At 39.8% G+C, this 26463-nt stretch overlaps 1 protein-coding gene across 7 annotated transcripts in view; it reads right to left on the reverse strand.

The window, feature by feature from the left end:
- Positions 1-245: 245 nt before the first annotated feature.
- The window catches only part of Prdm4 (PR/SET domain 4), a 28324-nt gene continuing 2106 nt past the window's right edge, over positions 246-26463 (reverse strand). For 6 of the 7 annotated variants that reach the window (XM_074084308.1, XM_020183374.2, XM_020183375.2 and 3 more), the window contains 10 exons: positions 24405-24538; positions 22526-22711; positions 19737-20531; positions 15628-15777; positions 13430-13548; positions 12392-12477; positions 10411-10538; positions 9458-9772; positions 7676-7844; positions 3351-4952 (listed from right to left, as the gene is read on the reverse strand). In XM_074084308.1, coding sequence (XP_073940409.1) covers positions 4640-4952; positions 7676-7844; positions 9458-9772; positions 10411-10538; positions 12392-12477; positions 13430-13548; positions 15628-15777; positions 19737-20531; positions 22526-22711; positions 24405-24538 — 2395 coding nt within the window. In that variant the 3' untranslated portion in view covers positions 3351-4639. The other variant, XR_012450982.1, reaches the window with a different exon arrangement.

A 26463-nucleotide genomic window follows, 5' to 3' on the forward strand; every position in this document is an offset into this window, starting at 1 on the left:
GGTTAGAAAAGAATTAACCTAGAAGGTAACACCCACGCACAGGAAATCAATGTGAGTCAATGCCCTGTATAGCTATCCTTATCTCAACCAGCAAAAACCCTTGTTCCTTCCTATGATTGCTTATACTCTCTCTACAACAAAATTAGAAATAAGGGCAAAATAGTTTCTGCTGGGTATTGGGGGAGGGGAGAGGGAGGGGGTGGAGTGGGTGGTAAGGGAGGGGGTGGGGGCAGGGGGGAGAAATGAACCAAGCCTTGTATGCACATATGAATAATAAAAGAAAAATGAAAAAAAAATAAAATAAAATGGACCTCACAGATTTAAAAAAAAAAAATGACTGCACACTGTGACCGTCCTTGGCTCTGGTAAAATAGGATCCTGGGGCCCATCATACAAGGTCATTACGAGGATAGAATATGTAACACATATTAGACGCTCCATGTGCTCACAATCTCTTGTGCTTTTGACTTGAACTTCCTGGTCACAGCCAGTTTTGTTTATACGCGCCCATGCTCACCCCTTCCAACATACTCCTTCCCCTCCAAAAGAAATGCATAGTAAGTGATCAGGCGATTCTGCTCTTCTCTTGCCATGAAATGTGCTGTTTTGCACACTGGGAATTTAGATGCAAAGTAACTACTCTTTCTGCTACAGTGTACTACTAGGTCAGGCATCTTGAAAAAGTCCACAGCAGAATATTGTTCTCACACTTTTGAAAAACTCATTTTTCATAGCCAAGTGCCAGTTGTCTAACTAACTAGGAGCAATGGCCCACAAAGGTGTTCTCAGCTTATTAAAAGTGCAAATATGCCACTAGTAGAGATAGCAGCTTGACACACAGAAATGAGGTGTCAGAACAAAACCAGAGTCAAAATATTTTGTGCTTCATGTAGATTAACATGGATGAGACCCTTGAAGAAATACATGCCTTTTAAAAAGTGCTCCCACACAGCAGATAACTGAACATGAAATGCATAGCTCATTTTTCTTAACTTCATTTTCTGCATCTAGAAAATCAGTGTAGGACTACTTTTATGCTCTAGGAGGATGGAACAAATGACAAACTAAAATGTACTACTGCAGACTGTATCTGCAGGCAATGTGTCACACAGGCCTAGACCACACCAGCAGAGACCAGAAGTAGTCTACTAATCATTGACAAATGATGGATCACTCAAGATGCAAATTTACCCATAGTAACTGCCTTTCATCTTAAGTGAGTCTCTCTCCTCATTCTGACCATAAACACCAAAGCCTGCTTCCAGCTAAGCCTCGGCAGATACACAGTAGAACACAAAGGTGTTTTGGCTGGGAGGAGGCTGTGGAGGAGCAGAAAACAACAAAGTGCGCCTTCCACGAGCCCCCTCACAACACGGATATAAATACTTCATCTAAAGGCTTAGATTTTGTGTGATTTTTCTTTGAATGTCTATACCGTTCCACCACTGTGACAAAACAGCTGAGATAATCAACTTTTAAGGAGGAAAGACTTATTTGGGGGTCATGGTTTGTCCGTGGTCAGTTGACTCTTGCTTTGGGGCCCATGGCAAAGCAGATCGTCATGGGGGGAACTCATGGTGGAGCACAGCTGCTCACCTCATGGCAGCTGGGAAACAGAGGAAGGCTCAGGGTCAGTCCCAATATCCCCTTCAAGGACACACCCTCAGTGACCTAACTTCCTTCCACGAGGTCCCACCCCCTAAAGGTTGTACTCCTTCTCCCAACAGAACCATCAGCTGAGAACCAAGCCTTCAAACATGGGCTTTCAGGGCACATTTACTATCCAAACACCCAGCTGTTATGCCATGGTGGGACCCAATTCCAACGAGGATAAACTTGAGGGGTCAGATGCAGAGTGCTTAAATCTTGACACCTTACCAGCTGTGCAACTGTGGGCCAATTACTCAATTCCTCTGTACTGCTGATGCTTCTGTAAGCTAGGGATTAGTCATAGGTCTTCATACAGATTGTGCTACTTAGACAGCAATCAGAACAATGCTTACTACAAATAACACTATCATAACTGATTTGGTAAACCTGGCATTCTAAAACGCTGACACATATTCCATGTGTATGAGCTGATCCTGCAGACACAGTCTCTCCATTTTCTGAGTAAAATGCTGTCAAAAGGGTGGCCATTCATTTACTTGAGGTAAGAAAGGGAGAGACAGTTCAAATAAGCAGTAGCAGCTATATTCTCACTTCAACTATTCCCTGGGCTTCCACTTGCTTTGGAGGTTTTTGACACAGCCTTATGTTGGGCAGCTCTTCAATGCTGGAAAATAAAGAAATTTACCCCAGCATGTGCTCCTCATAAAAGCAGAAAGCAGGCTAGCAGCAGTGGTCTTCAGGGAGTAGAGGGAGCTTGTCACCAGGATGCCTTTGGCAGAAGGCTGATCTCGGAGCTGCAACAGGCCCAGAAACTGCCCTACAGAGGCTTCATGACCCAGTGACAGCTGCCACTCCCAGTCTCCCACAACATATTACCCACTGTCAACAGCAGACATGCCAGTTCTTCAAGGGTGCAGTGTGGTACTTCGGCAAAGGGCAGGAGGGGAGGGCAGGAAATTTAAGAAACACATTCTGTCCAAGCATTATTACAAAGAAACAATTTGGATACGCTCTCAAAATTAAAATACCTCAGCAAAGCTTCCTTCCCTTCTAACCTTAGAAAAACTCAGGTTGGGCTGAGGATAGTGGCTCAAATCCATAATGCAATCTACTCCAGAAATGGAGACTGGGAGTATCATGGCTTCAGGCAAGCCTGGGCAAAAACTTTGCAAGACTCCATCTCAACCAATGGTTAGTCACACAGGCACATGCCTGCCATTGCCAGCTATGTGGGGAAGCACAAATAGGAGGATCATGGTCCAGGACAACTCCAGCATAAAGCAAGACCTTATCTCGAAAATAACCAATGCAACCGGGCGCCAGTGGCTCACACCTGTAATCCTAGCTACTCAGGAGGCAGAGATCAGGAGGATCCCGGTTCAAAACCAGCTCGGGCAAACAGAGACCCTACCTCAACAAATAAAACACACACACACACACACACACACACGCGGCTGGCAGAGTGGCTCAAGTGGTAGAGCATTTGCCTGGCAAGTGTGAGGCCCTGAGTTCAAGCCCCAGTACCACCAAAATAAAAAAAATTAATTAACCATTGCAAAAAAGGGCTGGTGAAGCAGCTCAAATGGTAGCGTGCCTACCTAGCAAGTGAGGGCCTGAGTTCAACCACCAGTACTGCAAACAGAAAAAACTCAAGTTGTATTTGATTTTCCTCTAAGACTCATCCATCTCCTCCTCCACAAAATGACAGTGAGATTAGCAAAAGAAATCCTGTATTTAAAAAAAAAATGCATTTTAATCCTTCCTAGAGGAATACAGATTTGAATGAAATACATTCATTTCATAAATACATTAGCAGCAAAACCTTCCCACCAGAGTCCTCTACTCCAGCCCAGAGGTTGTGCCTTCGAGTAGGCGGTCATGTTCCATCCACTGTCAACTTGAGGATGTCTGCTTGAGAAAAGCTGTGTTCCTGCTCACCAGGGCCTGAACGCAGGTCCATATGGTAACCACTGAGTCTTCTCTATCTTCCAAATTCACTGGCTTCCTTCATGCTTACCTGGTGAGGTCCTTAAGCAGACAACTAGGAAGGCCTAACTCTGCAAATTCACCCTTGAGTTTGCAGTCATTTGTTGCTGAGTTGGTAACATTTGATGTTGTCTTGAACTTCTCATAGAATAAACCAAACATAAAAGAGCATTCTCTTCCTTCCCTTCCATGGACTGAGATACTTCTTTGTCAATCCAGCAGGCATTATTTGGACACTATGTACCTCCAGGTCCTCTGTGTCTGAATGGCTAGAGGCGTTAGAGGAGATAGACATGGTCAAACCTTACAAAGATCTCCAGGTAACAATAACCAGGTGATTCACCCTGGCTTCCCACAAAGCTAGTTTCTTGGGCAGCAGCCAGGTACCTCTCCTTTTCTTCTATCATTATTCACTGACTGACAAGGCCTTTCCTATTTGCCCTGTAGGCAACTGCTAAAAATTTGGGAATCAAGATCTAACCTAAACTCCCAAGTGGCCAGGAGAAGTTAGGGCAGATGCTGCTTGAAATCTCTGATGCAGTCAATACTTCCACTGCTCTCTTCCAACCCACTCTGCAATGCAAGCAAGTCATAGTCTGCATAAAACATGGTCAGCAATTGAGATGGCTGTGGGGCAAGGATCAAGTTCAGAGTGTTACCAGGTCACAGGACTGACAGCAAAAAGGAGTAATGGGAGAAACTGAAATAAATCTGATTTGTTTGGGCAGAACGCCACTCTGACTCAGGCATAAATTCATTTCCCAAATTATCATGTAAATTAAGAACAAACTTCAACAGCTAACCCTTTCCTCCCTATCCATCACTTAAAAACAGGATACATGTTCTCCCCTCCCAGTCAGTTTTAAAGCATTTCCACTCAGACAGTCTTCTGTTTCTGTAAGTGCTTTATCCGTTCTCATTCGGTCTGTTTTGACTACTGGCTGGAAGGAAATCAGAAACCATTTTATAAAAACCATTGTAGTGGATAACTGGTTGTGTGTCTTTCCCTTTGCATTCACCATCCAAAGCAGTTGCTTTTCTTTTATTTATGTGCAGAGAGAGACTCGTCTGCTGAATACATAGCATTGTTAATCTGACAGTCTTCTGTCCCCACAGAATCTGGAAGGTCTTCCTCCTCTGAGTCATCCTCCTCTTCCTCCTCTTGTGCTGAGGAGACAGAGGTGGGCCCTTTGCAAGTTTTCAAGTGGCGGATGAGATGATATTTGGTTAGATAAGCCTTTGTACATTTTTCACAGACATAATCCCGTTTTCCTTCATGAGAATTGAGATGCTTCTTTAAGTGATTTGTTCTCAAGAACAGCTTATCACACTTGTGACATTTGATCTGGCGGTCTCTAAGAGGAACACAAGAGAAATATTTGATTGGGGTTTGCAAATGACAACTGAGGCACACATCTTTGTCAGAGAAGTGCATCCTTTTAGAATCAGGCTTTTTTGTTTAAAATAGGAGATAAACAGAGGAGTCATAAATCAGGTACAGTTCAACTAGCATAGGCTTTTGTTTCCCGTTTTAGAATCTATGCAAATGGGATCATCCTATGTATATTTCTTCAGCTGAATAGGAAGTTTGTGAAACTCACTCACCTCACTCTGTTTCCTTCCACTGCTGCATACTATTTACAAACAGACCACAACTTGTCTGTAGTACTGGTTTTGTCCATTGCTAATAGATATTCTGGTGTTTTTCAGTTTTTTATTATCACAGGCAAGATTCTATGAACATTTCTATACTTGTATGTTGTTCTGTGATAAGTGTGTGTCTCTCTAGAGTTTATACACTGGAGCAGTATACAGTTGGATCAAAGGACAGGCACATCTTCAAGGTCAAAGAAAATGGTAACTCCACCGTTTTTGGAACAGATCGTATCTAAAATACTGTGTTTATTTCTGGGGACCAAATTTGAAACTAGGTACTAAGACAAATCGCACAAACTAGGGACATTTGGCCTCATTAAAGAGGGATTAATGAAAACATAGCACTGACCACAAACTCCATAAAAGGCTGGCAAGAATAAACAATCCACCCAGCTGCCAGAGATGTAGCAACCAGTCCACCCTTGGATGAACTTAGCCAAGTTCTAAACCTTGGCTGGGTATTAGAGTCACTTGGGGAGTTTTGTAAAATGGCAGGACCAAGGCTCAATTCCTAAGTGTTTAATTAGAATCTCTAAGGGTAGGGTCCTGCCACCAACAGTTTTTCACATTCCTGAGGTGTTTATAATGGGCAGCATTATAGACTGAATGCCCACTTCTACAGACAGGCCCCACATTTGCTTGCTGGAGCCCTAATTCTCAGCATGAGGTGGGCCTTCATGATGGGATTCCCGTCCTTATAATAGTAAGAAAAACCCAAACTCTTATCCTCTTTCCTATCCCTCCTTCCCTCCCCACCCCCACAACTGGAAGACTGGATGGCTTAAACAGCAGAAGTGTATTTTCTCAGTCAGGAAATCTGAAGTCAGAATGCCAGCATGGCTGGGTTCTTGTGAATGACCTCTTCCTGACTTCCTCATGGCTGCTTTCTCTCATTGTGTCTCTCCCCTGCTGTTTAAGCCACTCAGCCTGTAGCATTTTGCTATGGCTACCTAAGCTAACCAGAGAGTCTGACTACATGATCCCAGAGATTTCCTTAACTGATACTGGACAAGTCTATAAATTTGATAATTGTCTCATTTTCCAAAAATTTTACACAAATTATGAAGCTAATGAAGAATTTGCTTTAAAAGGTCCTTTATAGCCAAGTACAATTGTGGCTGCCTATAATTCCAGCAACTTGAGAAGCTGATCAGTTTGAGTTCAGCCTGGGCAATACAGCAAGACCCATTAAAAAAACAAAAAGGTCTTAAGGTCCTTTTGAGAGCTGTGATGTAGATCCAGACTCCTTGGCAGTTTAGTGTTTTAAGTTGCATTGTGAATAGAAAGTAGACAAAAAGAGCTGGTATCAAAGCAAAGCTGTTATCCGAACCCTATGATAAGAATATAAAGTTCCCAGTGACTATGGATTTCTAAAGAACACTTCCGTAACACTAGCTAACAATGTTTTCTCCTTCTTCCAACACTTGCTCAAAGCTGAGAACCAGAGTTTATGTTAAATCTGTGCCAGTTTATTACACTTGGATTCAGCAATAAATTCCTACTCAACCTCTCAATATTTGGTCTTTTCCCCATGAGTCACTCTCTAGCCATCTGACAGAGTAACATTTCTAGAATGGACCTGCCACCACAACACGACATCCCTCTCCTTAAGTCCTTCAGTGCTTCACAACCATGGGAATACAATGGTTAACAAGGCAAACTGTTTTTTGTTGTTGAACCATAACTGAACACACAGCACAGAATACTTCCAGTGCACAGCAGGGGGTGTGAGGAAGATCATTCCATGGCTCCCCACTATCTCCAGAATGAAATTTAATTTTCTTAATAGGATAAGAGGTTCTTTGTGTTGTCAGGATTGTCTCTCCATTACTCTGTGCTCTAACACAAAGAACTACATTCTATATTCACTTCTGCACCTGTGTTTCTGTCGATGCCTTCCCCCCGCCAATCTAGAGTACCATTCTCACTCCTTAGCTTCCTCTGCCTCCCTGAATAATTCTAATTGATCTTCTTTCAAACTACCCAAACTACCAGGCACCCTGGCCAGATTCCCCTAGGCTGGCTTAGGTGCCCCTCTTCTACGGTCTTTCAGCATCCAGTGCAGGGATGTTACTTGTCCACATCTCTTCCTAGACCTGGGCTCTTCAAGGACAGGGACAGTGTCTTTCACCCCTGAATCTCTTACACCTAGCACAATGCCAGGCATCAAGGAGGTTAATTTTAAAAATATGTTCAGTGAATTATTAAATGAGATTATAAAACATGAATACAAAATACAGAGATAAGATGTGAAAAATAAGTACAGAAAGAAGACAAGTGAAATCTTCCAGGATAAAAACAAAACCTCTGCCTGTCTACGTACAGAAGGTACCTACCTCATACCAAGGGAGAAAACAGATGCTCAGTCAGCACCTTAGGTGCTGGAGTGCCACACTTACTACTGCCACTGAGGGCAACTTACTGTGTGTGGATGAGCACATGCTGCTTGAGGTCCTGCCTCCGCATAAACAGCTTGTCACAGTAATCACACTTGAGATTCTTCTCGCCCGTGTGGATGACCATGTGGGACTCCAGGTGAGCCTTCTGGGTGAAAGACTTGTCACACAAAGTACACTTATAGTTCTTCTGACCTGCAAATCACCCAATTTATCACAATGCAAATAAAGCAACTGCTGGCATTCTCAAAACAAATGGGCACGTGTGGGTGTCATCAGAGGCAGGAATAAAGCAGAACGAACTGGTACCTGGCACTTGACTTTCTAAGACTGATGTCCTAGAAACACTTAGTTTACATTCTGCCTCCTGCTAGGACATCGTATATAACATCATATATATATATATATATATATATATATACATATATACATATATACATATATATATATACATACATACATATATACATATGTGTATATATATATGTATATATACATATATACATATGTATATATATACATATATATGTATATGTACACATATATACATGTGTGTATATATATATATATATATATATATATATATGTATATATATATGCTTATAGCTGACACATGATAGAAAACCCAGGGAACAAAATCACTTATAACCCAAGGGCCCACCTAACACAAAAGAACTCATGAATTCTAGCACCTGTCTATAGGCAAACATTTTTTATAAGTTACACTTTAGTCGGGTGCCAGTGACTGACGCCTGTAATCCTAGCTACTCAGGAGGCAGAGAACAGGAGGATGGAGGTGCAAAGCCAGACTGGGCAAATAGTTCATGAGACCTTATCTTGAAAAAAACCCATCACAAAAAAAAGGGCTGGGAGTGGCTCAAGGTGTAGGCCCTGAGTTCAAACCCCAGTACCAAAAAAAAGTTACACTTTGTACTTTTGTATCTTTTTTTTTTTAACACATACAATATGATCTCATAAACCTGAGGTGAAATAAAATCCTTCTAAGAAGGTCTAAGACCACCCCTCTAAGTCAGGAGTTGGAAAACTTCTCCTAAAAGGTAGAGTCAGTGCTTTATGCTTTTGGGCCACATGGTTTCTTGCTGCAACTACTCAGTCTTAATATAAAAGTTCTTTTTGACAACTTGGAGAACAAATGACTCAGCTAATAAAGCTAAAACCTCACTGGTTTAACTTTGAAGTACATACAAAAAGAGTAAGAGCTGGAAAAAAGGGGAGGTTTGCATGAAGTTTAGAAAATGGAAGCTCAATGATCAAAAGAAGGCAGTGTTTACTCAGCAATGTTCAAGGAGAAAACTGGTGCCGGGCAGTGTTTACAATATTCACAGAGAAAATTGGTGCTGGCTGGTGACAGTGCTGAGCTCCAGCAGGAAGCTCGGACTATTTCTATGGGATACCCTTTAAGTTCAAGTGCACTCACCAACTTTCTGATTATTTACATTTTTCTAGTTACCTTGAAACTATGCAGGGGTGGGGGGGTGCGTTAGAAAGTGGAGCAACTTACACTGGAAGTAACACCCTCTAAGGAACCTCAGTTACCTCCCACCAACGTTTATCACCTGAGGAGATTATGCCAACAGCCATCTGGATTCTTTCTCTGACACATCAACTCTACCTGCAGTATTTTCTTTCTGTGAAGCTTCGTGACTGCAATTTCTATTTTTATGTGAACATAGACATTTATTGTGGGGCCATCAGGGGTAAGGGCTCATTCCTTGGCTGCTGCCTTTGTCATGACTGCAATTTCAATTGCTGCAAACATTCCATTCTGTTGGTCCAATACAACTTACCTGTATGTATCTTGAGGTGGGTCCGCAGGTTGCTCGGATCACTAAAAGCCTTGCTACAGAAATCACATTTGTAGGGCTTCATACCCATGTGACCCATAAAGTGGACGTGGAGTTTGGAAGGAGAGATAAAGGCTTGAGGACAAATTGAGCACTTCCACCTCCTTTCTTTGCTATGGTTTGGCCCATGGCTACTGCTGTGGCCGTGGCTAGGGAGGTGGTTATGGATGTGGCTGGTCAGATGAGCCTTGAACTCTGAATAGGAACTGCACTCCTTGCCACAGTTACAGAGGTGTACATCTGGGTGTTCAGGAACACCTATTTTTAGGGAAAACAAAAACAAAAACAAAACCAACATTACTCAGTGTCTCTTGATACTTAAATTTCAAAACTTGTCCTTCACACTAATAATTGCTGCTCATAATTCTCCCTTCTACCAAAATTTCCAACTTGCCCAATACCTGTAAAATGAAAACATCTTGTTCAATGTTCTAAGCCCCCAGAATCTAAAATAGCATACCAACCACACAGAAAGCACTTGTAAACACTGGATTACAGGGCTTCTTTCCTAAGGAAAGAATTTACATTCTGTATCACAGTCTTAAATAGCACTTGCCAACATGACATCATGGAAAGAGAAAGCTCAAGCACATTAAATCAGATCAAGGGACTTTATCGACCTTCACAAACTTAAATCCTGAAACTACTGGCTCAAAAGGCAGTCTTAGAAGGTTAAAAGTCCCAAATCAAAGTCCTGCCATAAAAGCTCACTTCACATGAATATGCTTAGTCAGTAACATTCAGCTGGTGAAAATCTCACAGATTTTAACACCTCAAATCCAACATTAAAAGCTTGCTTTTCTATATACCAGCTGCCAGGTAAATCATTACCAGAATTTTATTCCTGGCCCTTGATGTTCTACTCTGCTAGATTCATGACAGCCTTACAAACTTACCTATCTGCTGAGCATAATTCCGACTGTAATAGAAAAGTAGTTCATTTTCAGGAAGGATGTCTTGTGAGGTGCAGAAATAGATTTTTCCATCGTGGGGATAAGCCACCAAATTCTGCTCTTCTCGGTTCCTAAATTATCACATTTAATAGGTCAAGCATATTAATTTTTCATCATATCTTGTTTTTTTGTTTTTGGCAGTACTAACATATGAACTCAGGGCTTTGCACTTGTTAGGGTAGGTGTTCTACCACTTGAGCCAGGTGTCTAGCCCTTAGTTATTATTATTTTTTTTTAAAAGAGACAGGGTCTTACTATGTTGCCCAGGCTGGCCCCAAACTCCTGGACTCAAGCAATCCTCCTGCCTCAACCTCCCAAGTAGCTAGGACTACAAGTGTGCACCACCACACTCAACTAAGCATGGATTTCCTTTTTTAAAATTGTTTTGACAGTGATGGGGATGGAACCCAAGGCCTTGTATATACATGCTAGGCAAGCCTCTACCACTAAGCTATATCCACAGCCCCTCAGTCTATTAATTTTGAAATGTATACTAAATGTCAATACACCTGGTACAGAAGTCCTATATGAAACCTTAGGACTATTTTTTCTAGATCATTTTTGTAATTCTCTATCCTCCCTATTAGGAAGAGACTTATGGAGAAACAGAATTCTTACTTCAGTTACATTAGTTGATTACCCTTTATACTCAGAAACACTAGAGTCTGCTACTAGAAGCAAAAATAGTAAATGAAATAGCTGGGTGCTGGTGTCTCATGCCTGTAATCTTAGCTACTCAGGAGGCAGAGATCAGGAGGATCATGGCAAATAGTTCGCAAGACCCTATCTCAAAAAAACCTATCACAAAAAAAAAGGGCTGGTGGAGTGGCTGAAGGTGTAGGCCCTGAATTCAAACCCAAATCCCTCAAAAAAAAAAAAAAAAAAAAGTAAAATAAAATGTTAAAAAAACATCATGGCTGGGTACCAGTGGATCACACCTATAATGTAGGTAACTTAGAAGGCTGGATCAGGAGGATCTCGGTTTTCAGGCCAGCCTAGGCAATAAAGTTTGCAAGACTCCATCTCAACAATAAAAAAAGCTGGGTTTGTGGTGCATACCTGTCATCCAAGCAACAAATAGGAAGATCATGGTTCAGGTTGCCATGGGCAAAAAGCAAGACCTTACCTCCAAAATAACCAGCACAAAGGCTGGAGTGTGTGGTAGAGCACTTGCTTAGCAAGCGCAAAGCCCTGAGTTAAAAAAACCTAGTATCCAAAAAAAAAACTGTTATGACAGGTTTAGCACAGTTGCCCACACCTATAATCTGAGCTGGGAAGCATAGACAGGGAGGATTACAGTTGAAGGCCAGCCTGGATGAAAGTTAGCAAGACCCCATCTTAACCAATAAAGTTGGTCATGGTGGCATGTGCCTGTTATGCTAGCTACGTGGGAAGTTTAAATAGGAGAATCATGGTCCAGGCCTGCCTGGGCAAAAATACAAGACCCTATTTTAAAAATTACTAAATGGAAAACAGGGCTGGGGGCACAGCTTAATGGCAGTGTCCCTGCCTAGAAAGCATGAAGCCTCAGTTCAAATACCAATATGGCCAAAAAAAAGAAAAAGGTGACAATGACATAAAGGCAGCAAGTTAATTAAAATTAACTCCAGTAATGGCCTGAAGAAATGACTAACTGCCAATATACAAAGAGAAGGCACCATTTGCAAATTTAATGGTGACTATCATTCCTTACTGCACTGGTAAGTTAAATAAACTGTTCATTTAAAAAAGGACAGTTTCACATGATCTGCTTAGAGCCACCATCAGTCAACCAGTACTGGAATAATCATGTTGAAAAGCCTCAGGTTTTAGTATGACCAAGTACTAGTAGTTTGGCTTCTTCCGGTCTTCCATATTTTATGGAAAGCCCCCCCACTGAAAAAAACATCTGAAGAGTAAATTCTCTCTCTCAGACCATTCCTACCTGGCTTTGCGCACAAACATCATCCAATTACATTCGTTTTCATCAGCTGTAATGAGGCAGAATTCTAGGACACCATTGTGGTATATCTGCCAACAGAAAGCAAGCAAGCGTGTCAAATGAACTGACAAGTGATAAAGTTCTACTCTACATTTTAGATAGCAATCCTTTCATTTGCTCATTTGCAGCAGCTACCAGCTCTCCTAGTCAGTGTGTAAAGACATGGCTATCCTCTCCCCATGCTTACCATTTCATCAGTCCTATTTCCAGAAATACAGCCAAGAACACAGAGACCTTCGGTTGGTGCTCAGCGTACAGACTAACTCTATTACTGAGTATTTACTTGGCTGGAAAGGACAGTCTACTTGTCACCTGTCTTCATCACACTGTAAGGCAGGCACAGAATGACTGTTCACTGAGGACAGAGGACCACCCCTCCTCAGTTGGACCTAGCATTCCTCTATGCTGTCTCAAACATTAAAATTAAAGTCGCCAGTGACAGTGGCACCTTACTTTTCCAATTATCCTATGATCCACTTTCTCCCCACTTCAACTCTGCAAACATGCTTCCCAATTCACTAACTGAAATTCTATATAGCCATGTTACAGGAATAGCTGTTTATGTTAAAACCCTGCATTCCCACTACAAAACTAGAGAAATTATTTTACTTCTAATTCTAGAATTGCATCCCAAGGTAAATATTTAAGGAACATTTTCATTAATTAATAAGCTTTTTTTAGCATATAAATAAAATCCATGGCCTCAGCTACCACAAGTAATTAAAATGCAAAAAAGTTATTAAAAACCATTGGATTATCCCACAAAATAGACTAAATCAGTTTACTCTTTATTTGTTCAATAGATGGTCTTTTGTAGTATACCTTGGCTGCCAAGAATAACAGAAAATGTGATATTAAGTAAATGACTGACAGGTGAATGGCACTGCTCAGTCTGGGCTAATTTTGACTTTATTTCAGTTCTTAAACTACTGTACCATAATAAAAACAGCCAAAAGTAATGAAAGCTTTACCAACACTGACCTTCCAGATATGGTTAGCCGCCTTGTCCGTCCACTCTGCCACTTCCATGGAGTGACTCTGCTGCCCAATTAGAGGCCCAAAGCAAGTCCGCACGGGAATGGTTTCTGCAGTCCAGACACCTATCAGTGGAGAGAATACACCAACTACATAATCAATGATTAAACAACTAATAGGAGACAAAGACAGGTGCTCAACCCATGCACCAACGCCTCCCAATTTAGCAATCCTCAGAAATACTGATGCTTCTACTTCTGAGAGGCATCTAAGGCTTGTGGGTTCTACTGTCAACATCAACATGCAAAAGTAACACGATATGGCTCAGAAGAAATGCAGAATAAGAAGCAATACAGAAATCCCTGAATCTAGCTGCACATACAAGAAACCTAACCATGTCTCTCCACATACATTACTTTGGAGTTAATACACAAAAAAGGAGAGAAAAATTATTCTACTATAAAAATATAAAAGCAATTAGTACAAAATAAATCAACCTCTAAATCTTTTGTGCTTAAAGCACTGCTCTATTACCTTAACTAGCATTTTCAAAAGACTCATGCCTTACATGTGAAGGAATGGGAGACACTTGCACGCTCATGTTTACTGCAGCACTATTCACAAGAGCCAAGCTATGGGATCAGCCTAGGTGCCCATCAACCAACAGGTGGAAAGAAAATGTGATATGTATACACTGGAGTATTATTCAGCCATAAAGAAGAATGAAATTTTGTCATTTATGGAAAATGAATGGAACTGGAGACCATCATGTTGAGCAAGATAAGCCAAGCTCAGAAAGGCAAATATCATGTTTTTCCTCATATGCACAATCTAGACATAATATTTACAAAACATTATTGCAAAATTGGGACTGGGGAGAACCAGTGAGAGGAGGGGGAGGAGAAAGGAGTGTGATAGGGGGTGGCAAATATGATTTAAGTACGTTACACATATAAAAGCAGCGCAATGAAACTCATTAAAACATGTTTTTAAAAAAGTGGGGGAGGAAGGATAATAAAGAGGGTGAATTTGATCAAAGTACATTATTTGCCCAGGGCATTGGTGGCTCACGCCTGTCAGGAGGCAGTGATCAGAAGGATCTCAGTTTGAAGCCAGCCCAGACAAATAGTTCACAAGACCCTATCTCGAAAAATCCTTCACAAAAAAGGATTGGTGGGGTGGCTGAAAATGTAGGCCCTGAGTTCAAACCCTATTACTGCCAAAAAAAAAAAAAAGTGCATTATTTGCATGTATGGAAATATCACAATGAAACCCCTTTGTACAATTAATATACGCTAATAAAAAAAAATTTTAAAAGACATGTCCAATCTGCAGTTGAAAGAGAATGAACCCAATTTTATATTTTCGGGGAAATAACCCAGTAACTCGGGAGCCATGACCAAGCCATGGGTAAATACATCCTGGCAATCTACATTCTTTACTCCTTTATCCAAAGAAGTATTACACAGTTTGCAAACTTTTTTCTTTTTTGGTGGGACTGAGGGGTTTGAACTCAGGGCTTCATGCTTGCAAAGCAGGTACTCTACTGCTTGAGCCATACCTCCTCTGGGCCACACCTCCTCTGGTTATAGACATGGAGTCTTGCAAACTACTTGCCCAGGCTGGCCTAAACCTTGCTCCTCCTGATCTCAGTCTCCCAAGTAGCTAGGAGTATAGGCATGCATGAGTCACTGGCACCCAGCTAAAGTTTTTTTTTTTCTTTTGGCAGAATAGTGGTTTGAACTCAGGGCCTCGTGCTTTCTGGACAGGAGTTTTACCACTTGAGCCATGCCTCCAGCCCTAAATTTGCAAACTTTTTATCTAAGTATCTTTGGTACTATACAATTATCAGCAGTGAATTTTCCATGTTTCAATAAATGAAACTAAGTTTCAAAGAGTGTATGGTTAGGGTAATTGTTAGTGTATCAGACAGCTGAGAATCAGTCAAATCTTTAAAGACTCAGGCCAGGATTCTTTCCAGGATTCAATTCTGATTCTACAATGAGGCTTTCTAATAGTTTCAACTTGATTTATTGCTATCACAACCAGATACGACAAATATTCCCTAGAAGCATAAGCCTTAAGCTATTAAGTTGACTTTTGGATCAATGAACTAATAACTAAATTATACCCATATACTTTTACAACTCTGCTATACAAAGGAAGAAGAAACTTGATGAAGTTTTATGGCTCCAAATTCTTACCAACTTCTGCTCCCACAATTGACTGGCGGAGAACAAGCTGCTTTGGGAGCGAAAGTCTCGCTCTGCTCTCTATTGGAGTATCAGGAACAAAAGTCACTGGTCCATGATCAGGGCAGTCTGAGGGGTACGCTCGGTCACAGAGAGTGCACCCTGCAGACAGTGAATTTAAGAGACACAAATTGGGTGTGTAGTTCACACAGGCTAACCTACCATCTGGATTTTTAAAATTTAAAAGCTAATTGCTAAAATGCAACCAGTAAGAAACTAGTTCTAGTAGAAACATTCTGATTTATTATACTAAAATATGTCTACTCTTTACCTCTCTTCAAATTTCAGTAAGGCCTAATTTTCTTTCAGTTCAATAAGTAACCTATTCAGTGCATAAAAGAAAGACTGATTAAAAAACAACACAAAGGTCTGGGAATGTAGCTCAGTGGTATAGAGTGCTTGTCTAGCATGTGTAAGGCCCTGGATTTGATCCCTAGAACCACCAAAAAATAAAACATGGTATTATTTCAACCATCAAGTATATTATCCTTTACATTAAGTAAATAACCAATACTTTTACACATGATACCCTAAAGTGCAAAAGATGCCAATTCCAAACTATAAAAGGAACTGAGTTAAAATGTTAGTCATGCAGAATAGAAACAGGGGTGACATTATAGGACAGCAGTCCAAGCCAGTGGCACCATGGTGCATTTTTGCTTTACCTGTCAACCTGGTTTTAATGACACATTTCTGAATGGAAGGGAGTAGGGGAGGTGCAACCTAATCTCTGGAGAATAGGTAGAATCATCTTGTAACTCAATTGTTCTTGTTAATATAGTCTTTCTTCTGCCCTGTCAAGAGAGGGCACTGCCTGCATATACTGCTTCTATCCCTACAACTTCACTTTTACAAGTTTATTAGTGTTCTTCCCCACAAATCTTTTGCTCTTCTTTATACTTTCCCTCTGTTAAGGAATAGTATTCATTATGTTATTCAATGACTGAGTTTAAACTTTCCAAACTTGTTGACAAAATAGTTGGAATACATAAATAAACCTTAAAACCACAGCCATCTAAGTGTCTTATTTTCTTAAATTCACACTTGAAATCTGTACTTAAGTGGTAAAATGTAAGTAAGGTTTCATATTTAGGCAAAATAATAATAATATGTTACTACTTTAGGTACTACTTGGTAAAAAATTCTTCTGAGTTAACAGATTAGAGATCACCTACACAGGTAACTGGTTCTCCGATTGTCTTAGGGGAATCACTTCCAAACAAAGAGACTCTGATTTCATACTGCAAACATGCTCAGACCCAAAGAAGACAGGAATGACCCAAGTACAGGAAAGATGTTTAACATAGTAAGTCCTCAGGGAAATGAAAATGTAAATAAAAATACAAACTATGAGATATCACTTCACACCCACTATAATGGCTATAATAAAAACAGATTTTTGTTTTGTGGTACTTGTTTTGAACTCAGGGTATTGAGCTTATCAGGCAGGCGCTCTACCACTTAAGCCATGGCTCGAGACCTTTATGCTTTGGTAATTTTTGAGATAGGGTTGGTCTTGCATTTATGCCAAGTCAGCGTGGACCAAGATCCTCCTATGCTTCTTGTCAAGCTGGGATGGTGGATGCATGCCATCATGCCCAGCTTTTTTATTGGTTAGATGGGGTCTCGCGAACTTTTTGTCTGGGCCTCGAACCATAATTCTCCCAACCTCAGCTTCTGAGTAGCTATAGAACAGACATGAGCCACCACGCCTGGCAAAACAGCAAAAATTTAAGTGCTGGCAAGGATATGTAAAATGGAACCCACATACACTACTGCCAGGTATATAAAATGCCATAGCAGCTTTGGTAAATACTCTGCATTTCCCCAAAAAGTTAAACATACACAGTGCGCCTCATAAATGTCAGTTTAAAAATTAAAAAAACATACAGCATACACCTGTAATTCCAGCAACCCAGGAGGCTAGAAAGTTCAAGGCCAGCCTATGCAACACAGTGAGACCCACTTTCAAAAAATTTAGATATATAGAGGTTTTTGATTATGTTTCTTGCAGGGCTGGGGATTGAATCCAGGGCCTTTGTGCACACTAAATGCTCTACTGCAGCCCAAATTCTTAAAGAGTTAAGCACTTCCACTGGGAACACTTCCACTCCCAGATACATACCCAAGAGGATTTAAAACATGTTCATGAAAAACCTGCACATGAATGCTCACAGCAGCCTTATTCATAATAGCCAAAACGCAGAAAACGGCCAAATGTACATCAACTCATAAAGGGATAAACAAAATATATATTCATATTATGGACTATTATTCAGCTATGAAATGGAATGAAGTACTGAGACATGCTATATTACTGAGCTATCACAATATTATGCTAAGGGAAAAAGCCAGCCAGAGAGAAGGCTACATATCATACAACTCCAAAATCCAGAGACAGAAAGGAGACCAGATGCCTGAGAATGGGGTAGAAAGAAGGCATGAAGAGAAACTGCCAATGCTAAAAATGTTTTCTAATTAAGATATTGGTGATGGTTGCACACCTTTTGGGTAAACTGGAAGGTAATAAATTGCACATTTTTAAATGTCTATGTCAACGATATCTCAATTAATGAGCCTTATATTTATTACACTATTTGATTAAAATACTTAAACATTATAAATTTGAAATTTAAAAGGTTAATACAGAGGGTCTCCCTGCTGACTTGCTTCTGAGGCCCCACATCATCCTGACTTCCTCCACTTTTTGGACCCTACTTCCTGTTCAGTCTACTTCAGAAGCTCTTCCTCTGCTCCTGTATCTTGACACCCTAGCCCTCTTCTCTTCTCCTCATCCACTCTCAACAGATGATTTCATCCAAGGCCACTTTTGCACATCATAACGTTAAGGATCCCTAAGTTATTCCAGTCAGGTTGATACTCCTGAGCTCCATATTCAACTTTGCATTAGACACTTCTGAGCACCCTAGACACTGAACCAACCGAAAACTGGACTCATCATCACTCCAAAAAAAAAAAAAAAAACTAATCTGCTTCACCTTTCATTAGCCTATCTACCTAGCAAGCCATACTGACTTCTCTGCAAATGACCTACCTACCTCTACGCTGGAAACATCACCACGTTTCACTTGAATTATGACATCACCTTCCTAATGTACTTGCCTCTACACTGCAGTCCAACACTTACTCCTGGTCTTACTCCTACTTCTCAGATGACCCCATTTCTCTACATTTCCACAATCCTGAACCATACTTGATTCTTTTAGTCTTAGGCACTTATAGGTGCCAACTCCTGTCTTCCCGACATCTTTCTTGTCCTTAAGGTCTGTGCCACCATGTGTGTTACCTCCCTTGACTCCTGCACAGACTAGATAGTGCTCTCCTCCTGGCTGCTTTAGCTCTATGAACTTAAACCCATCTTCACACTCACCATTCTGTGTTGCAATGGCTTGCCTGTCTATACTTCCTTAAAGGTATGTACTGTCTCTGTGGACTTTTCTATCACCAGTGCTTAGCATAGATGTCGGCATATAGTAAGCACATATTTCCTGCATGAATAAAGCACCTAGTGACACCAACAAATTACCCATGTTGATATGGCTTTTTTGCTGTTGCCCAATAAAAAGAACTTTTACATACCCAACTAAGGTATATGTATTCTGAGTAAAAAAAAAAAAAAAAAAAATTGCATTTATATCCATTTACATTTCTCCACAGTTATAAAAAGTAACCTAATTTTTTTCCCCTCTTGGTCTTATGTTGAAAGAATACAGTACATGTCACACTCATCGGGCTAAGCTTATCTGTAAAATACAGAAATTACTTCTGTTTATTTCTTTCCTTCAAGAGGATGCTATAAAAACCAATGAAATATTTGGATTTATATTATTATAATATTATAACAGTTGGTATATTATTTGACTTAACTTGAGGAAAAGGTGCCACACTAATAAAAGACCAATACAAAGGCAAAGAAAAATTCCTAAGTCTAATTACTTTCCACACTTCCTTAATCAATGCCAGACTCTATCACTAAACCTAGTAGAGATTATGGCCTTTTAAGCCAATGTTTCCAAAAGAGAAAAGCTAAGTACACTCACAAATTGTAAACAAGGTGGCCATGTTTTCCTTGTTTGAATTGGAGTCTTCCATTTGCAGTGAAGGTGGTACAAAAGAAAGACTGTCTGAAGATACATCTACATGACCTGTCCCCATAGCAACCTCCTGGGTGATGGAGGAGACAGCCACAGGTTCTAGGCTGAGGCCAACTTCATGGAGAGAAACAGATTCTAGGGAGGCGAGGTTATGTGAGGTAGAGAGGGCCACGCTTACAGAGTTAGTGCTCATGGCCACTGTGTGGATGGAATCATTGAGAGCACTATCAGACATCCCGTTGACGCGACTTGCAATGTGGTCTGTCTCCATGACCACAGGGAGCTCCAGGCCATTCCCATGAATGGGTATCACACCACCATGTCCTACAGTGTCTGTGGTCAGGTTGTTGCTCACAGAATCCACAGAGAGAGGTTCATGACTTCTGGAGCCATTTGGAATTTGGGAATGCTCGCCGGCAACACCATCCATTGTCAGCTCCTCTGCCATTCCATCTGTGGAGATTGGACTGGTAACCCTAGAAACATTCTCCATAGTGATTGTTGTGTCCAAGGCCACCTCATGGCCATCACTAGGATGAAGACTTTGGGCACCGTGTGTGTTCGCAGAACGAGAGTCTATGGAGACAATGCCTAGTTCCAGTCCAACATTTCCATTGGTCTGAAAGGGATCTAGTGCTGAAGGATTATTGGTGATCGATAGTGCTGTATTACCATCAACATTTATAGAGTTGGGGTGGATGTACTGAGGAGGTGGTCTGTCAGCTAAATAAGATAAAATGCCTGAGAAAAAGAAAATATCAGAGATTTTAAAAAATATTGTTAAACAAAAACTTCCAACTGCTAGAAGCTATTTTAGAAATATAACATTGAAGTAATCTACTTCTTTAATCAAATCTGTATTTTATAAGTAGTAACACATATGTATACCATAATTGAGTTTTTCCTGTGAAACTCAAATCTGACTTCCTTTGCAGTAGACTAGAAATAAGTTATTTAAGTGCTGCCTTTAGTATTTACATGGTTGCAATTCCTGAGTCCAAAGATGCTAAAATTTGCTCTACGAGAAATAAAAAGTAAAATGATTTACAAGCAGATATTGTTAGATCTTCTACTGATTGTATTTAAGTTCTGATTTATTAAACTACCACACATTAAACTCTACTCAACACAAATGTACGTATTGAAATGAAACAAAACTAGATAGATGGATGGATGGATGGATAAATAAGATAGGTAGGTAGGTAGGTAGGTAGATTTCTAACCAAGCACTCCACCCAAGCCCACCTCCAAATTTTAAACTTGTGCTTGAAATGGAATTTACTTCACTGCTGGTGGGAAAGTAAATTACTAAACAGATACATTTTTTTGGGAAATGTATCTGTTAAGAACTTCAAAATGGTCACACCCTTTTGGACAAGAAATTCTACTTACAGCCATCTTCCCTGAGTATATTTTTGTAAATATTATACACAAAGACATTCATAAGACATCAGCTACAATGGTAATAAAACCTAGGAGAACCAAACTGTCCAGTAATAAAAATAAATCACTAAGAAGTACAGGGCTATATGGGAGGTAGAAACAGAAGGATCGCAGTCTGTGGTGGTACATACCTGTAATCCCAGGTATGTGGTAGCTAAGATGCAGAGATAGGAAGAGCTCAGTCTGAGACCAGTCTGGGCAAAATTGTGAGACCCTATCTGAAAAATAACTAACGCAAAAAGGGCTGGGGGCATGGTTCAAGTAGTAGAGCACTTGCCTAACCAGTCAAGGCCCTGAGTTCAAACCCCAGTACTACACACACACACTATCAAAAACCATTCAGTAGAATGTTTTTTTTTTGTTTGCTTTGGGGCTTTTTTGAAACAGAATCATACTATGTAGCCCAGGTTCACCTGGAACTCCTGATTCTCTTACCTCAGCCTTCCAAGTGCTGGAATTACAGATATGTACCACCACCCCTGGCCAATAAAATCCAAAGAGTCACTAAAAATGATAATTATGAAAAAAATGTAGCAGCAGGGAAAAATAGCTATGTAAAAGAGAAAAATATTAAGTGAAAAAAGTAGAGACACAATTGTATAGAAAGTATGGTCTTAATTATGAAAACAGCAAAAATCTACAACCCAAAATAAAAGACAGGATGGAAATACACACACACAAAAGGATGAGGGAACTTTGAGTGCTACTTTTCTCTCCCTATTTGCTAAATTTTCTGAAACAAGCATATGATGCTTTTTTTTTTTTTTTTTGTCTTTTTTTTGGTGCTGGGATCCAACCCAGGGCCTCGCGCATGCCAGGCAAGCACTGTACCACTGAGCTACAACCCAGCCCCAATAAGCTTTAAAAACAATGACACTGCAGCAGGAGTCATAAACTGCAGGATTAGAAACACCGAATCAATGTTTAGGGTTCATAAATTGCCTTAAAAAGACTGATTTAAAACTTTAACATGTTTGAAATGTCCTCCAAGAAATTTACAAATATGTCCCCATATTTTAAAAAAAGAAACACTGACCAAGGAGATGCTGAAGAAGGAAACTATGTGCAACTGACAAAATTAGCTTAGTTGAACTGCTTATTAGCAACATATTATAGGCACATTCTAAGAGAAAAGTACAGAAATATAAACAAAGACTTTTTTCCCAAAGATTAATATCTAACACTGAGAAAGACAAAAATGTTATTCAAGAACTAGAACTCAATAGAGGCTAGACGCTGGCTCTATTGAGTTTTGTTTTTTGTTTTCCCTAACAAAGAACTATAAAACTTACCAGGTAGAATGGTTCTGAAATAACTGCTCTCCAGGTGAGGGTAGGGTGGTGGAGGTAGGGTGTAGTTTCTTTCCGGTAACCCACACATCACCCCTCGATCCCCTATGCCCATCGGGAGCATCAGAGACAAAGCGGAAGGCAGGGAGCTCAAGGAGGGACCCAAATTTGGAATTGCCACTGGAAGGCCTACAAAAAAATTTTTCTTAATTAAAAGAAAATATGTACTTTCTATAAACACTGGCTAAACTCTTTGCACATGGACAAACAGTAACCCTTTCTTATCCTTAGTGTTGTGCAAACATCCACAATACAGAACTAAACAAAGTAGGCCTACTTCCAAAATTAGCTCTCAAGTTAGTCTTAAAGTGCCAAGATGATCCTCTAACTATATTCATTTACAATAAAAACCTAGTTTGAATAGCATTTGAGAAAATAAATTAGGGGCTGGGCAGATCAGAGTTTGAGGCTAGCCTAAGCAAAAAATTTAGCGAGGCCCCATGCCAACAAACAAGTCAACATGGTGCCATTTGCCTATGGGCCCAGCAACACAGGAGGCACGGGTAAGAAGATCACAGCGCGAAACCCTGTCTGAAAAATAAAAGGGATGGGGGAGTGGCTCAAGTGGTAGAGCACCTGCCTAGCAAGTGCAAGGCCCTGAGTTCAAACTCCAGTACCGCCAAAAAAACCGAAAACAATGGAAAGAAACAGACTGTTCACAGGAGTGGTCCTTGGCAGTGATATTATGGATTCTCTCTCTTTTTTTTTTAATTTAATTATATTTTTTATAGGGCGAGAATGTTTCACTTTGAAAACATTCAGATGTGCATCTACTTGGAAAACAGTTCAACTTAAAGTTAGATGTAGAAGTGTACACACACACTCTTTCATAGTCTTGTGTATGCTGTACTTCCTTCCTGATCAATAAAAAAATCTAAACCTTGGATATCTTTTTGCAAAGTGATGAAGTGACTCTTACTGTACAAAGTATCACCAATTTGAGCAGTGCTTATTTGCATATTTTTACCAGGGACAATATTTTTAATAAGCTTCTCCTCCTCAACAAGAGGAATGCCTAAGAGACAATTAGATTGTCTCTAATAATTATTTTTAATTTCTTTTGTGGACACTTGGAAGCAAAGAGATCCTAGTTTTAACGAATATTATTTAATTGCTGCCTAAGTAAGCAGGTAATTCTCTATAGAGGACTGTTTAAACATCTTATAGATTTACTTAATAATCTTAAATATTAGCTCCTATTTTAATAAAATCCAGTATTATAATAATGCCATAGATCCTTAAGAATCAATAGCTTATCCCATTTGTTTTCCATTTCAATAGAAAATGTAAATAAAACTAGACAGAAAAAAGGTTTTTAAAGTACAGTGATGGGAAAGAACACATCTTTCTTGCATTATTCTTCTAAGTGATAAGGCCCTATACCTGGTTCTACTCTTTCCCACAACTATAGGCTTGGCACATTTGCAGCTATTCAGTTTTAAACACAGTAAAAAATAAAGCCAAATTCCCAATGCTTTTGGGAACTAAAGAGTAAATTTAACCTATTCTCTTCTATTAACCTAGCACAGAGCCAAGGTGTGAGCCAGATGAACAGGTAACCTCAGATAAAATGCCAACAGCTCTGCACAAAACTATCAACTTAAAACCTATGGGAAGAAATATGCTACTCATATCCACTAGAAGTCTGGCACTCTATAAAACTGTTTTCTTCTACACTACCACATGGGAAACTGCTATTCAGGCTTGCATAGTTTCTCTCCTCCACTCTGGAAAGTGCTCTGACATCCTCTAGGCTTCATTTAGAATTAAATGTAGCAGTGAAGTGTTGGTTGAAAAGTAGTAGCTCTCCTTCCTCACTCACCTGGGGCAGGGATGGCACTATGAGTAGGGGAGGCAGCCAATCCCAGATGACTTCCTGAGACTGGCAAGGCATTGCTCACAGAGGATGAAGTCAACTGCTCCATCCCCACTGGGCTCAGGTTCATTTCATTCATCCTAGGAAAAACCATACACAACCAGTTATGCAAAAAATTGCCTCACTGACCCCACGTTAAGATGTCCAAGAATGTGAATCTGAAGGGATGGAAAAACAGGACTGACCAACTACTCATTTTCAAGCTCACAACTCTTGAGACAGCTAATGTCATGTTCTTTCTAGTAATAAGGAAATTGGGATTCAGAGAGTTTAACTCACACCAATGTCACACAGCAGCAAGGCAAAGTCTGCACTCTACAGAATACACTGGCAATGCCGGTTTGATTTTTAAAACTCACCCAAGGTTTTCCTCTCACAACAGTTACTGTCTCCAACTGACTCTATTTCAAACCAGCAGTTTTTTAGGCAGTTTTTTAAAAACTAAAAACACTTTTACTAATCCTTTTTTACCAGTAATTAAAGATGTATAGATTATCAATGGTATGAAGAGAACACCATATTTTTCCCATGGGTCAATATTTTATTAAAATCTATATCAATACTTTGTTAATCAATAATCAAGGTTCATTTTGTAAGCTTTGCTATAACTTTATTAAAAATGACTTCAAATTCTGACACCAGTTCTGCAAAGTAAGGTAGATGAGGAACTAACATTCTAAGAAGGCATGTCTATGCTCCAATTCACAGAGTAATTCAATCAAAGAACATAAATCATCCAGCAAAGCAGTGTCCAAAAGGTTTTAATATCAAACCTTTAAAAAACACAGACCATTCTTGGCAGAACTGAGGAATCACCTTTTATATGCAATACAGCTCGCAGTGCCATTAAAAATACCTTAAGAGTAAGAGTGATACTAATTTGAAAGCCATTAATTGGAGGTTGTTACCAAAAAGTATTAGTTTCTAATCAGAATTTATGGCCTTTCATATTATAATCATTACCATTTAAAGAATCTGGCCAAGAAGGTCTCTAATGACCTGCGTATTTCCACTGGTTATCACAGTAATGCATTCTTCTCTGTGTGTCCCAGGCAAGTATATCTGGGTGGGGGTGAGGAACAACAAGGGAGAGCACTCCTTAGCACCCAAAGCAAGCCTAAATAGGTTTTAATTCTGAAAAACAGCAACGGCCCTTAAATCAACCCAAAAGTAGTAACAGCTAACATTTGTTACTCTTTCCACCTGTTAGGCACAGGATTAAATGATTGATCTCTCTCTCCTAACCTTCAAAACTACTGTTAAGTAGATATTTTTCTTAATACCACTGAGATGATGATAAAAAAAAAAACAAAACAAAAAAACCAAAAACAAAAAACCTAGATTCAGGCTAAGAAACTTAATCCAAGTTCACAAAACTAGTCTGAGGCAGAGTTGAGATTTAGGCCAGACCTAAGAAATCCAACCTCTTAACTATAGTAAATAAATTACAATAAAGGACTGTTTTGCCTTTTATACGAGCTCTAATTACACAGTTCAAATACATTAAAACCTGTCTATACTATGTAGTACATTTAAAACTCCACAAAAACTTGTTTCTTAAATTATTCTACATCCATAGGCCCTTATCCCTGGTCAGGTAGCTCATAAAACTTAAGGTCTTAAGACATCTCTTAAGTGTACAGGGCCAATTTAGTACAGGACCTTGCATAGAACAGGCACTCTGAAATATTTTTTTAATTGGATGGAACAATGCAAACCATCACCCTTATCATAAAGACAGTTAGAACCACATGGCAAATGAGGTACACCATTATGTGCACTAATAACAGCATTTTATTACTCTACAAAAGAATGCAAAATTCTTGTAGCCTAAAGAAGCCATAACTACCTGAATCTTGAAGGTTTCTGGACTTGGGTTGGCTTAAAAGATACATCTATAACTTTTTATGGCTGAAACTACCAAAGCACAACAAACACTGGAGCAATAACATCCAGCAACAAACTGATTACAATAATTTTTAAAAGCAGAACTAAAAGTCTGTAA

Source organism: Castor canadensis, chromosome 8 (genome assembly GCF_047511655.1).
Source record: "Castor canadensis chromosome 8, mCasCan1.hap1v2, whole genome shotgun sequence".
Taxonomy (NCBI): Eukaryota; Metazoa; Chordata; class Mammalia; order Rodentia; family Castoridae; genus Castor; species Castor canadensis.